The 13,359-nt window shown below is 36.8% G+C and overlaps 1 protein-coding gene across 6 annotated transcripts in view; it reads right to left on the bottom strand.

The window, feature by feature from the left end:
- Positions 1-13,359, bottom strand: part of arhgap9 (Rho GTPase activating protein 9) — a 67,843-nt gene that overhangs the window by 48,537 nt on the left and 5,947 nt on the right. For 4 of the 6 annotated variants that reach the window (XM_015402330.1, XM_015402338.1, XM_015402302.1 and 1 more), the window contains exon 2: positions 868-1,199. In XM_015402330.1, coding sequence (XP_015257816.1) covers positions 868-1,089 — 222 coding nt within the window. In that variant the 5' untranslated portion in view covers positions 1,090-1,199. Of the gene's footprint in view, positions 1-867; positions 1,200-5,011; positions 5,190-13,359 lie in introns of those variants that run through there. The other 2 variants (XM_015402315.1, XM_015402310.1) reach the window with 2 other exon arrangements.

Genomic DNA, 13,359 nt, shown 5'->3' with positions numbered 1-13,359 from the left:
TTTCATTAGAGTAAATTCAAGCACCAAGTGAAGAAATAAGGGAGAGTTAAATGGGTTATAAGAAGAAATATGCATGGAAGAGAGACTTCATCCCAAATGATAACATGTACCATATTTTACCATTTTTTACCTCATCATCTGACATAAAATCAGACAAATACTCTCATTTCCAAAGTCAGTAAGGATTTCGTGAATGCAAAATTAAGGAGAAAACCTTAAACAATTCTTTAATTTCTCTAAATCAGATGTTTACATAAGGCATTAAACAAGCAGTAAAAACCAATGATAATCTGACCATTTCTTTAATATTAATAGGGTAACTCACACTTTTTGAGTTATTTGAAGCCCTTCTCACTACCTCACTGTTGTTCTTTACCTGGTACCACTTTAATGTACAATGCCAAATCCATATGTATATAAATCACCTTAAATGTACATAAGTCACCGTAAATATCTGCCTTATTTCTTTTTTTCTTTCTATTTACATTATATATGTAGATGCACTGTTTATACCCCATGCACCTTTTCCTCCCTTTGTCACCTTCTTTTGACTATTGAGCCGGTGTGAAAGTGAATTCCTCCACTTTAAGATCAATAAAGTCTATATTATCTTATCTTATGTATATGTAAGTTTTATGTTCTGGACCAACACCTATTATCCAAGTTTAAGCATGGGAGTGTCAAGCCAGTACACTATTCAGCAAGGAAATAAGTAGTCATAGAGTTATGTTTCTTATCAATTACTTCTCTTTGATAAAATTAAGTTGCTGCACACCTTTTGCTTACAAAAAGGTAAAAGTTCTCTTTAGTACTTTCGAATCCCCCCCCCTTAAGACCTTCTCTTAAGGTGAAATGATTTTCTCTAACCTGCCACCAGTCTGCATTTGTCTTCTTTAGTAGAATAAATCTTTCGCCCTCTCTTATGCAAACTTGTCGTCCATCTGATCCACGGTAGCTGTAGTCATACTGTGCCTCAAGAACCACAGTACCGCTGGGAACCCCACACACAGTCATTGCACTGGGGTTCACCACGTGTGCAGCAGCGGGATGTGTCGGCCCCACAGACCGACGCCAGGAGCCAGACAGCATGGTTCTCCACACGATTGTGTTCAGCACTTGCTGCTGGTAGCACCCTTATGTTGGATCAGGCTGGGGACGGCGTGAGGCAGGTGAGTCTGGAACCAGGGCAGCGGCATCGTCTGGGACAGGGAGATAGTAAAAATACACACAGACAGATAAGCACAACTGTCAAAAACTGCTACAAATCTCACATGGCGATGATCACGTTCAAAGGGTGACAGTATATAAAGGATTGGTGACAAAAATAGAACAAAGTATCTAGAGTCACGATCATTGTTTTTACTACCACAATAGAGATGCATTTTTAATGTATAAACCATCAAAAGATGATGCCCATGACTGGATGAGCAGAAATAATAAAGTTGGAGAACAGATGAAGGAAGCTACGGGGAGCCAGCACTTTCAGCTCTGGGAAGCTGTGGTAATCTAAGCCTTTTAACTAATGGCTGGGATTTAATAGAGTCAGTGAATAAAAACAAACATTACTGCTATAATAATTGTGGACTGGAATCAGCCCCGATTTAAGCAAACCTGGCAGACATCAGAGCAACATCCTACTTCCAATTGTCCTGTCATCCCATCAGAAATCAAGAGTCCCATGTGAGTGAGTTACTCGTGTGCTTCATAGATGCGAGGAGCAAAGCAATCCCAAAATAGCTTTCATCTCTGTAGCTCCACCTGAGCCAGCATCCCTCAAGCTAAACCCTTGCTTTTACCCCGCCAAGACCAGCTTGCATAAGAGGAGAGCAAATAACTTTCTGCCAAACACACAGATACATAGATTCACATGGTATATACACACACCTATCCATCTTGAAAAACACATCACTCAAAAAACAATCCACTACAACAAATGAGGAAAGAATATCCCATGTACCTAGCAGCGCACCGGGTCATGCCATGTCAGAGGGCGAGAAACGACAGGGAGAACAAGACAAGGTGAAAAGGAGCAGAATGTATAAAGATATGAAAGAAAAGGAAGGACTGGGGATGAAACAGTGAGCTGATGGAAGAGAGGGCGGGGATATCCTGCTGAACTCTAATAATCCCACTCTTATTAAAGCATGGGAGCTAGAGTGTAACCAGCATGGCTGTAGAAAATTAGAGTAAAGCCTCTCTGCACAAGCATGTAAAGATGGAGGGCATGCATGTGTGGATAAATGGAGGACTAACACTGATATGATGCTGTCACACTTCAGAGGAGCAGTAATGCAATCAGGATGGAATTAATTAAATGTGTTGGACTGTAGCATCTGTGAACCAATTCTGTATGATGCAGGACAGAGGTCTATTTTTATTTTCTCAAAAGATTTTAGTTTGCAAGCACCTCTAAGTAATGCATAGTTTTCCAGTACCTAGTGGCTTGTAAGAGCTTTAATTTCCAGTGACATTTTTTTTTTTACATCATACCAAGTTAAAGACTACGATTAATAGCAGGAGGTTTATAAAAAATCACAACAAATTAGTAAATGCTAATGATTTAAAAAACGCATGTAATTGTATGTACTTATGAAAAGAAGGACAATTACAGCACAAACAGGAGGCTGACATCAACACACAAAACGATAAAACAGGTAGCACAGCAATTTATACATTTTTCGAAGCCTCATGCCACCCAAAAGTGGCAGTCATTTTTTTGCAAGAGTTTTTCCACAATCTGATGGTAGTGGTAATAATTATGGGTTAAATCTCAGGCTATTTCTAAACGTTTATATTTGCAAACCCTCGACTGTAGGAGCTGCTTATCGCTTGTATGTTTTCTGCACGGATCTGGCCGCGTAGTTCCAAAGGTGCGTAGTGTGGAAATTCTGTCTGAACAGATTTCACATGCTGACCTCACAGATGCATCAAGCATAAACCAAGCTTTTGGGTTTGCAGCGTTCATGTGTTTCTAGTAAGGGGCATGTTTCAGTGGCACAGTGGTTAGCATGCACGACCGATGTATGGAGGCCTTAGTCTTCGACATGGCTAACCGGGGTTCAAATCTGGTCTGTAGTCCTTTGCCGTATGTCTCTCCCCCTCTCTTGCTCTCCCTTTTCTGTCAAATAAATAATAATAAAAAACTTTTATCTGCATTACATTGTCACAACTACAAAGCAACGAAATTCACACTCTGCATTTAACCCAGCCCACTGCTCCTTTAACCCAGGAGCTGTGGGCTACCAATGTGCGGCACCCGGGGACCTGCTAATGCCACAAAAACCTAAAAAAGAATAATAAAAAAATTTAATTAGCAGGAAGTAGTGGCTAAATTAACTTACTTATAAATAGTAGTATATGCCACATTTGCTGAGAAATATTAGCTGTTGACGACTTTAATGCATAATTAGGATATAAAACTAATCTTAAATTTTGAAAGCCCAACAGTGCCGTAAACAACCTTCAACTGAAAAAGCATATTTGCACACCTATGAGGACATGGACAAACTGGAGGGGCAAGAAGAGCACTAATCAAATAAGCTTGCTGTAAGCCTTGTTAGAGACCCAACAATTATGTGGATGAAAGTGCTCTGGTATGAATCCCCTGAGAGAAGTGAATAAGAAACCAACACGACATCATGTTCAAACCATGCCCAGAGCAAAACATAGTAGAAACAGCATCATGATTTGGGAAAGCTTTTCTTCAGGGATGCAGGGCACTGGATGGTCAGACCTGGGGGATGGGAAGGTGGATGGGGCTAATCAAAAGTTTAACCATGGAAATAAACATATTAAGAGGGCTGAGAAATAGGTGGATGTTAATGTTCCACAAGGACAAGGGCCCTGAACACATTTACAGTCAAATTGAAACACTTAGATCAAACCATATTTTCGTGTTAAAATGATTCTGAGTTCAGATCTATGCCCGGTTTTGCCAATATAGCTTTAAACCTGACAAGCCGCAAAAAGCAAATCCACATTCAGTTCAGTTACATTCACATATTTCCACCCTTACACCCATAGGGACATATACAAGAACTCAACAGAGACGCACACAGGGGCAGACACTAAACATACTCTTACACTCCTCATACATACACCCTTCTCCAAAGGTCTGGGGGCCGATCTGGGATGCATCGGGGCATAGTGATCCCATCCCACCTGCCGCACAGCCACGGCAGCCAGCCAGCACCCTCGCAAGGACAGGGCCAAACCCTCCACTGTCCCAGACCCCCACGCAATTCTAGCAATTGGCCTCCCACATCCCAGCAGATGGACAAGACATCGAAGCATTAGGACGGGAACCACAGATCCCCTTCATCTTATCCACCCATGCTGCTGGTATTTTGAGAATAATGGGCAAAAATAATTATGCATGGAGCATTTTCTGTGTACCATGCATTTGTATTTAAAAAATGCTGAAACTCATGTTTTTTTCAAAGCAAATAATGGTTTAAGTATTAATATATGTGTTAAGAAGTATATGCAAGTTAGGCAGTACTTCTACAGCAGGAATTATAAAAAATAATAATCAAAATAAGAAAGTCCTTGTTACAGTATACAAAAAAACATATACGGTATTGTTCTTGCTCTAGAAGAAAGTCTTCCTGGTTGTAGGTCTCTCGATCATTTAAGCCATGCACAAAAGGGATAGAGGCAAAAGCCGGAGAAACAAGAAGAGCAAGAAAACAGGAAACTGCGAAGACACATCAAGGTTCAACCACAGTTTGGGCCATATCCTTTCCATCTTGTTATTTGCTTATTAGACATAAGATGTGCTATAAGGTTTACAGGTTGGAACAGCTAAAATCAAATAAAAAAAAAACATGATCATTCTAATAAAGGACTGCAACTTTAATTATTCTAAAAAAGTGTATTCCAAAGGCTATAAAGCCTGTTTGCTTAACAACCCTGGAGCACAGCTTCAGAGAGAGGCAATTTACCACCAAAATAAAGAAATATGCGCACCCTACTTTTTGTTAAAATAAAACAAAGATATACAACAACATACCTTCTGATATAATCCGTCCATAAAGAGCTATTCTCCAGGCACAAACAGGAAGCACATCAGTGATACTACTTACACACCTGTTAGTCTTTTCCTGTCGTTCTTTCTTGAAACACGTGTCAAAAAAGGAAGAAAAAACTGCACACTAAGCCTCTTAAACGTTGCAGCTACAAACCTGCATCAATGCAGAAGCAGACCTACAGTGGCAAATACAAATGTATCCCACTGTATGTAACGTAAGTTAGTCAAATAAGTAGAATCGTTTGGTTTTGCATGTTTCTAGGTTTTGATACAATCCTCTCAGAGAACCGAACTGTCTGCTGAGGGGAGTGAAGATGCGGCGCAGGCCTTCGTCACTCTGTGACTCAAAATTTTAATTATAGTACTTTTCTGTGAATCACCTCAGTAATGCTAGTGGACATTTGGCTAAAGGCAAATAAAATCTCTGGCTACAAAAGAATCATTTATCCTACACTGCAAAACCTAAACTGAATAATTTATAAGATAGAACAAATGTAAGAGAAAAAAAAGATAAAAGTCTTATGAGGATGTACAAAAGGGGAAATAGACCATTTCCCTTAAACTTAGCAGCAAAATGGGCACTGTCTCAACACCTCCTCCCCAGAAAGAAGGCCATATGGTGTCAGAGACACGAGCGCACTGAAAGGTGGGGAAGACATATGCCAGGAGAAGAGGGTATAGTAGCTCATGACATGTCAGCAGCACCAGAGAAAAAAGACATGATAAATAAAATATCAGCAAATGGAACATCTCCACCAGGGAGTGGTGTATGTAATATGTGTACTATTGTTAGTATGCCACACTGGTGTTTTTGCATGATTCAAATTGACTGAAATAAATAAAAAGCATGCAATTTTTGCTGAAATCCTTTTTAAAACCATGGAGCTTAATATTCTCTTGTAGGATCCTCCATCGGCTGTTTAGTTTTTGCATCCTTTTTTTAAACAAAACTTGTTTTTTGCTTGTGTATTTTCTTTTTTTCATTAGGTTAAACAGAGAGAGAAATAAGGCATTCAAAGAAATATTGAGTTTCTTAATGATATTTTAAAAGATTACAGTTTTAAAAGCCAAGGAATGTTTATACATCAATGCCTGATAATTTAAAGCTTTTAAAAAGATCCCAGGGAAAGCAACAATTTTTTTTGGGTTGTATATAACGATGCAAAATGGCTTCTATCCCATTTATTGCAGCAAACTGTCGATGGCTGGATGAAACACAGTTCTAATAATGTTCCCTTGCCTTGTTAGCCCTCCTTTAACTTCACAAAAAATGCATATTTCAACTTTTGCAAGTATTTTATAAAAGTGTTATGCATTTTAAAATCAGAATGCACAGTTGTATAAAAGCTTTAATTTATTGTTACGCTAGAAGATGTACACTAAAATAAATGTCCAAATTTGGTTTTTACTGAAATGTAAGGGTTAGGGAGAGGATGGGGCAGAAAATATGGTGATATAGGCTCAAACTAGCAGCCTTTCCTGCAGAGAGTCATTTGCAGCCTTTTTATTCAAGTTTGTGCATGCATAAAATATAAAGGTTATTCCAGTGCAGAAACATCTTGTCCTTTCTCACTAAACATTGTTTGACTACATTTACAAATGTATCCAACACTGCATCTAAAAGATAAAAAAAAAACCTTGAAAAATCAGAAATCTGCTTTGCAAAGATGTTCATAACAGAAATGTATCAACACAGTGAGTGAGTGAAATAGAGCAACACCAGACCAACATACCGACTAAATGAAAGTAGCAAAACATCAAAAGATAATTGATCGGCCTATTGATGTAAATCCAGAGTTGGCTGGTTAACTGTGTCACTGGAGACCAGTGAAGACATAGATCTACCATCAGCCTACATGTAAATTGATTTAATAACTATAGGTTTATTATGTTTTCTAACCACTTTTTAATACCGGTAAATATTAGAATGATCTACTACAAGTTCAAACAAGGTGAGGACTAATATCACTAGCATGCATCAGTAGATATATTTGTCTGCAAAGAGGTTTTGTGGTCAAAACCTGCTGGTCAGTTGAGGCTTTAAGTTTAAACACCTTTAGGTATAATAATATCAGTCCAATTATCCGTTAAAAACGTAATCCCAATAAAAGTCTATAATGTTTTTTTCTTTTAACATATCTCAACTAAATGTTTTTTTTCTATATAAATTTAAAGTAAATCAAAACATTTGTAGCATTCAGTTAATATGAATTGAGCGAATAGAACAACTAACGGAGTGGTGAATGTATGTGTCTACTATTGCTAGTATGCCTTATTTTGGTGTATTTTTATGAGTCAAATTGATTAAAATAAATAAAAAGCATGACGTTATTTAAACCCAAAGCACTGAGTTGTTAATATTTTTTGAAAGATTTTATAAAGAATGCAATTTTTAGCTTAGAATAGAATAATAAATCATGGACAATTTATTAGAGTATTACTTAACATTTTGAAGGAGGCTTGCCTTAAATCTCAGATATTTATTTTGAGTCTTTCTGGCTATTGACATAGGTGTGAAAAGCATAATGACATCATGCATCATCTATGACCTTCAAAAGGAAGATTCTTACAATGAGTCAACAATGGCAATTCAGTTTTACTTCAATCAGTTAAAAAATACTTTATTGAACCCAAAGGGGGAAAAAAAATTGTTGTAATTCCTATAGGGTAATTCTTTTAATCTAAAGCAATCATGCAAACTCTAGAGTTTTAAAGGAGTCTCGGTAGTATACAAAATAGGTCTTTTTGTTTATGGAAAATGTTCTGAAATTTTTCAAAACCCCTGCTGGCATAACAGGTCCTACACTAAAGGCAGAACAGAAGGTGAATAAAAGTCTCCAAAAACCCTAAAATGTCAACGCTGGACCTACAATGATCTCTTTCTAGACAGCACAAGTTACTTCTTCTGCTTTCTTAAAAATAGTGCAGGAAGGAAATCCTTTGCTTCCTAAAAAAAGACACGAAGGCCAAGTTAAGGTTTACCAGAAAGAGTGTGCACACAGAGCAAGAGTTTGGGACTTGGTATATTTATTGGACAAATTAGTCTAAAATTGTATCATTTGATCACCAGAACTTTGGCATGAACAGCAAATAATCATTCAATGAAAATCACCTCATAACTTCTGTGAGCGACAGATCTGAACATGTTAAGGATTTTGGATGATTTGCTTAAGAACTTGGAAGGCAATGAGTCCATCATCTATTAGAGGAAAACTGTCAAAAATGTTAGACCATCTGGAATAACGAGGTAATGTAACAAACGCACAGCATTGCGGGATTCTCTGGGAGTCTGGAAACAGGCTTCTGATTGTTTACACTGCCTGCATCCACATTCCTGCTTTGGTTTTTCTGTTCTTTGTGTGTGTGTGTGTGTTTTTTTTAAGTGATAAACAAGATGGAAACTTTTTGTGTTGCTGTCACACTTGTTCAGATGATTTCCTCAGAAAACAAAAACCAATGGGTTGAGATTTTTCAGTTTTTGATGTGGAAGCAAAGCCAAGAAGCTCAGATATCTGAACAAACAAAGAGAAGCAGATCGGCCAGGAAGGATAGCAGCCGTGAAATGTGTCAAAATCAGCAGCCATTATATTATATATGAAGTCAGAAAAAAGCACCACTTATAAATGCTAAGTGCTAATAAAATCGCAGCCTAATAAATGTAAAGGTGTCACATTGGCTGTGTTGAATTTAGGGCTGCAACTAACGATTATTTTGAAAATCTATTCATCTGTTGATTATTTTAATTAAATTAATTTATTAATTATCTTATAGCCAGAGGTTTCTTAAGAGGTTTCTTATTAAATTAAACCAGGTGAAACTAAAACTTTTCCACATGAGGAAATATTTTTTCATCTTAAATGCAAAATTTTGATGCATTTTTTTTCTTTTTACAATTTTGACATAATTACTGCTCTAACTGAGTTGCTCTGTCAGCTAAAGGCAATGTTTAGAGTCTCTATGCTCCAGTTAACGATTTATCGATTACTAAATTAGTTGATGATTATTTCAATAATTGATTAATGCAGATTAATCTGATTAATTGTTTCAGCCTTAGTTGAATTCTCTATAAATATAAAAGAGTTATTAATTTATCCAAAATGTGAATAATCTGGAAGATGGAATTGCAAGAACTTATATAAAGGAGAGAGTTTTAGGAGATAAGAAGCAGGAGATGCTTTACAGTTTCTAAAAGGTGGTGCTCCACAAATAAAGAAATACATGTTTTGGTTTTGGATTTCTGAATCAGTTCCTGTCATAGATAACCAAACAGACAAACTTGTCTGCACCAAACAGACAAACTTGTCTGCACCAAACAGACAAACTTGTCTGTTTGGTGCAGACAAAACGTCATCGACCAGGACTGCAAACACCTTCATCAGCTGTGTGCATGTCGGTGCCAACAAACCAGTGAGACCATAGATAGTTTTCCTCTACAGTGGTAGCCTCATCTGATTACCCTGACCAGATTATTTGAGTTGGGTGTCCTTTTTAAATTAAAATTAAATAACAATTTTCAAAATAAATCAAATTAAGTCAATACTGTGTGAACATTCCATAATAAAGTGCAGAGTATTTAATAGGATATCCAAATTTTCTGCATGGCCACATGTCTTAAACAAACTTAAAGTGCAAACAACAATAGTTTGGGTCAAAAAAGAGAAAATACCTGCAGGATATAAGACAAGAAAAAGATGTACACAGTATCTGAGACGACACCAAGAAAAGATATGAATGACAAGTCCAATAAGAATAAAATTCCACATCTAATTCTCCCCTGCAGCTCTATGTCTTTCACGATAGGCTACGTAATAACTGTCTTAACTCGCTCAAAGACAAGCCAGTGAATGACAGGTCTAGTTCCCACAGAGATTGTTTAACGCCAAGCCTATCAACCTTTATGGGATGACAGGAATGGAAATGAAGAACAGACAGGGTGCTGGCAGAGGGCTTGGTGTCACATCATATCCATATTCATCCCATATGTTTGAAGTCAAAAGAGAGCAGCTTTAATAATCATGCCTACATGCTGTTCAAAGAGACATGAGACATGGGAAGAGAAGGAATATTGAGAGAATATGTAACTTCAAAGGGCTTCATGCATACACTGCCATGCGTGCACAGAAAATACACTCATATGCATGAATAAGCACCTCATTTACATATGATGGTTTATTACCGAAGGCATCACTGGGAAATGGTTAAAAACTTTCTACACATGAGACTTTAACCTTAATTACCAAAACAATAAGTGTCAGACAAATGAGCTCTGCTTGTCTTCCTGAAAACAGCATAATAAACTGTGCTTTGTGCATTATTACCATGAGCAAACCATCAAACCCCATTTGAAAGCTAAACTCAGTTTTAGGCTCAGTCTGGTGATCATATGATGCTTGCGACGTGAAGATGTGTATCAAGGCCCACATTATTGGTCAAATAAAAACAACAAATACATCTGACAGTTTGACATTATATAAATGCAAAGAAGGCTTAAAATCTTCTAAAAGTAAAAATCAGAAGCATTTTTCATTAAAAAAACAAGACAAATGCACAAGCTCACTCAGGGAAATTTTTCCTTGCTTAATGTTTAACGCAATTATTCAAATAAGTATGGGTGGCCAATTTATTACTCAAAGTATTACTAGTGTTGTCCCCTGCCCTGTAAACTTTGTTATCGTCCTTTTATTTGGCAGATAAATGCTGCATGCTGTATTAAACAAATGTGGAATGAAAATTGTTCCTTACTTTTTTTAAATGTCCGATACATATGTTATATGTTATATGCTGGTGAAGATTCTCAGTCATCCAAGTCATAGTCATTCCAAAAAAAAAACAAGTTTGTTTCAAAGTCTGAAGAGGTTGTTCTTCCCATCCAGGAAGCTTTTTCAATTCTAAATGTCACAAATAGCTTCAAATATGTCTCTGAAAGGGGGGGGTCATTAGAGGAAATTGCTGTCCTGGCTGAACAGGCGAGGTGTTCTGATGCCCTGTAAGGGGGTGGGGGTCGCGATGATAGTGGGAATGAATCAACTCTATGAATCAACTCAACTCTCGCATTGTAGGTTTGTGAAAGATGAAATCTGAGTCCACCCCCCCCTGTTTAAGGTTGGAAAAACCATATGAAATGGTAATGTGATGTAATGACAATAAAACACTGGAAAGCACTAGATACTTGTGATTAGTTCAAAATGAAAAAACAACAATGCAAAAATGATCGAGAAATAAGTAAGAATTTCTCAAATTAAGTGTACTTATCTGAAATTTAAGTGGATAAAAACATGATTTGCCAATTGAATGAGTATCTTTACTCTTAAAATTAGATAATTAGAAAATATACACTTGAAATAAATGTAAATTGCTTTGTTCTATTGGCAAAGTGTCTCACTTACCCGCTCAATTCAAGAAAAAAATGCACTAATTTTAAGAAAAAAATACTTATTAATATTTAAAATTTTTGCTGTGTAAATAAAATAAAATAGATTGATACGAGAAGCTCTGAGCCTGCAATCTGATCATCACAGCTGAAATCAAAACTCACTGGATTAAGCCGTGTTTCTGCAGTCCACCACACCAACCTATCTAATGTTAATTATAGTGGAAATTGCAGCTCGCTACAGTAGGTGAAGTGTTTGTTTGATTGGTGGTATACAGCATCTTGGTTGCAATGGGGGATTGTTTGAGCCAATGCTGCATTTCATTTCTGTAATTTCCAACCAGACTAGGGACATTTTTTGACAGTTTTTGTTGTTGATGGCGGCAGGAGGGCAATGGCTCTAAATCAAAAAAATAAAAATAAAAATTTTAGGCCAGAAAGAAAGCTTCACCATATCAAGATATCAAAATGTGGAGCTGCCATATTATTGACTACTTGCTTTTGTGTTAGCAAGCAATTGTACAGGTGTACCTACTGAGGTGCATTGTAAGAGCAGGATATTTAACTGTTTTTTGACCCTCAAATTATTAAAAGAAGAATACAACAAATAAGTTTATGTTAAATAATTGATTAGTTCCCTCTTTATCCCGAAAATAAAATCAATTTCCAGCCTGAAGTACAGTGCGGCTGATGAAAGCTATTTGACGAAGCATTCACTTTTTCTGTGGATGTACAGATATAACTAACAGCCATGATGTCTCTCTCTCCATATGAGACACATGCCTCAAGCCAAAACAGCCTTTCATCCTCCCCAAACATGCATTATTGATGGTTGGACCAGAGAGACTCACTGAAACACACACTGCGTTTCCCAGTATGACTTTTGGCTGCAGAATATGTGTATGAATGCATGTGTGTGTACACATATGGTACTAAACAGGTAGGCTGAAGTCTTCCACTGATGAGTTGAGTAAACTGTGGGAGGGTCAATCAAAGATAGTGGATGATAGCAAGGCAGCCATTGGCTCAGATCTATTATTTCCAAGGTGACAACAACATCTGTGACCAGTTGCCATAACCAGTGTCTCTCTCCACCATGTGTTTTTTTCACCTTGTTGCACATACTAATATTCCACATGTGTGATGCCATCATTTCAAGAGACTTCTGACGCAATACTTGTGTTTACAATGAGCCCTGAAGGTTCTATCGACATGTAGAGCACTTTTTAAATTCACATCAGTATAATTCAAGTTGCAGTCCCTAAGTTGTAGATATAAACATACAAACAAATAGAAAATACCCAAGAAAGAAGCATTTACATTTCATGCAAAAAATAAAATACTGTTCAGTGTAGATTTTGAGCTCTAAAAAAGCTCATTGGCTTATTGGCTTGAGAAGCATCTTGTGTTTAAAAATAATGATCTTATTTCAGTTGAGGAAATTAGCATATCCTTATTATTTAAGCCAAAGCTTAAGAAAAGCACAAAGATTATTCCCACATCTAGGTTTTCATTTAAAACCGTCTAATTTCAATAATCGTCAAAAAAAAAAATCTTTATATAAGAAGTGATATGGCTGGGGAAAAAAAATCAGGATTATTTACTTTTATGCTTAATAATGAAAGTAGTAACATTTAGAAACAAATCTATCCTCCAGGGAACCTCAGTTAGCCTTCCTGTATACTTTTTCTTTTTTATGTGCTAATATGTTTGTTAAGTTTTTTTTAAACAATCTAAATAATAAAAAATAACATATGAATGTATATTAATTTAAATAGTCAGTGGGACTAAATATATAAACCTCTATGTAGGTAAACCATGCTCACCACAACGGTGAGATGTTTCCCCAATGAAAAACCCAGGATCACCCTGATCTGAAGGAACTGCTAAACAAGAAAAAAATAGATTTTAGGAAGGGTTACAGGGAATTATTCAGGAGTATACAGAATCAAGTAAAGGT

This window comes from Cyprinodon variegatus, unplaced genomic scaffold (assembly GCF_000732505.1).
Source record: "Cyprinodon variegatus isolate N-32 unplaced genomic scaffold, C_variegatus-1.0 Scaffold34, whole genome shotgun sequence".
NCBI lineage: Eukaryota > Metazoa > Chordata > Actinopteri > Cyprinodontiformes > Cyprinodontidae > Cyprinodon > Cyprinodon variegatus.
The sequence above is the reverse complement of the archived record's forward strand: the minus strand, read 5'-3'. Positions and strand labels throughout refer to the sequence as shown.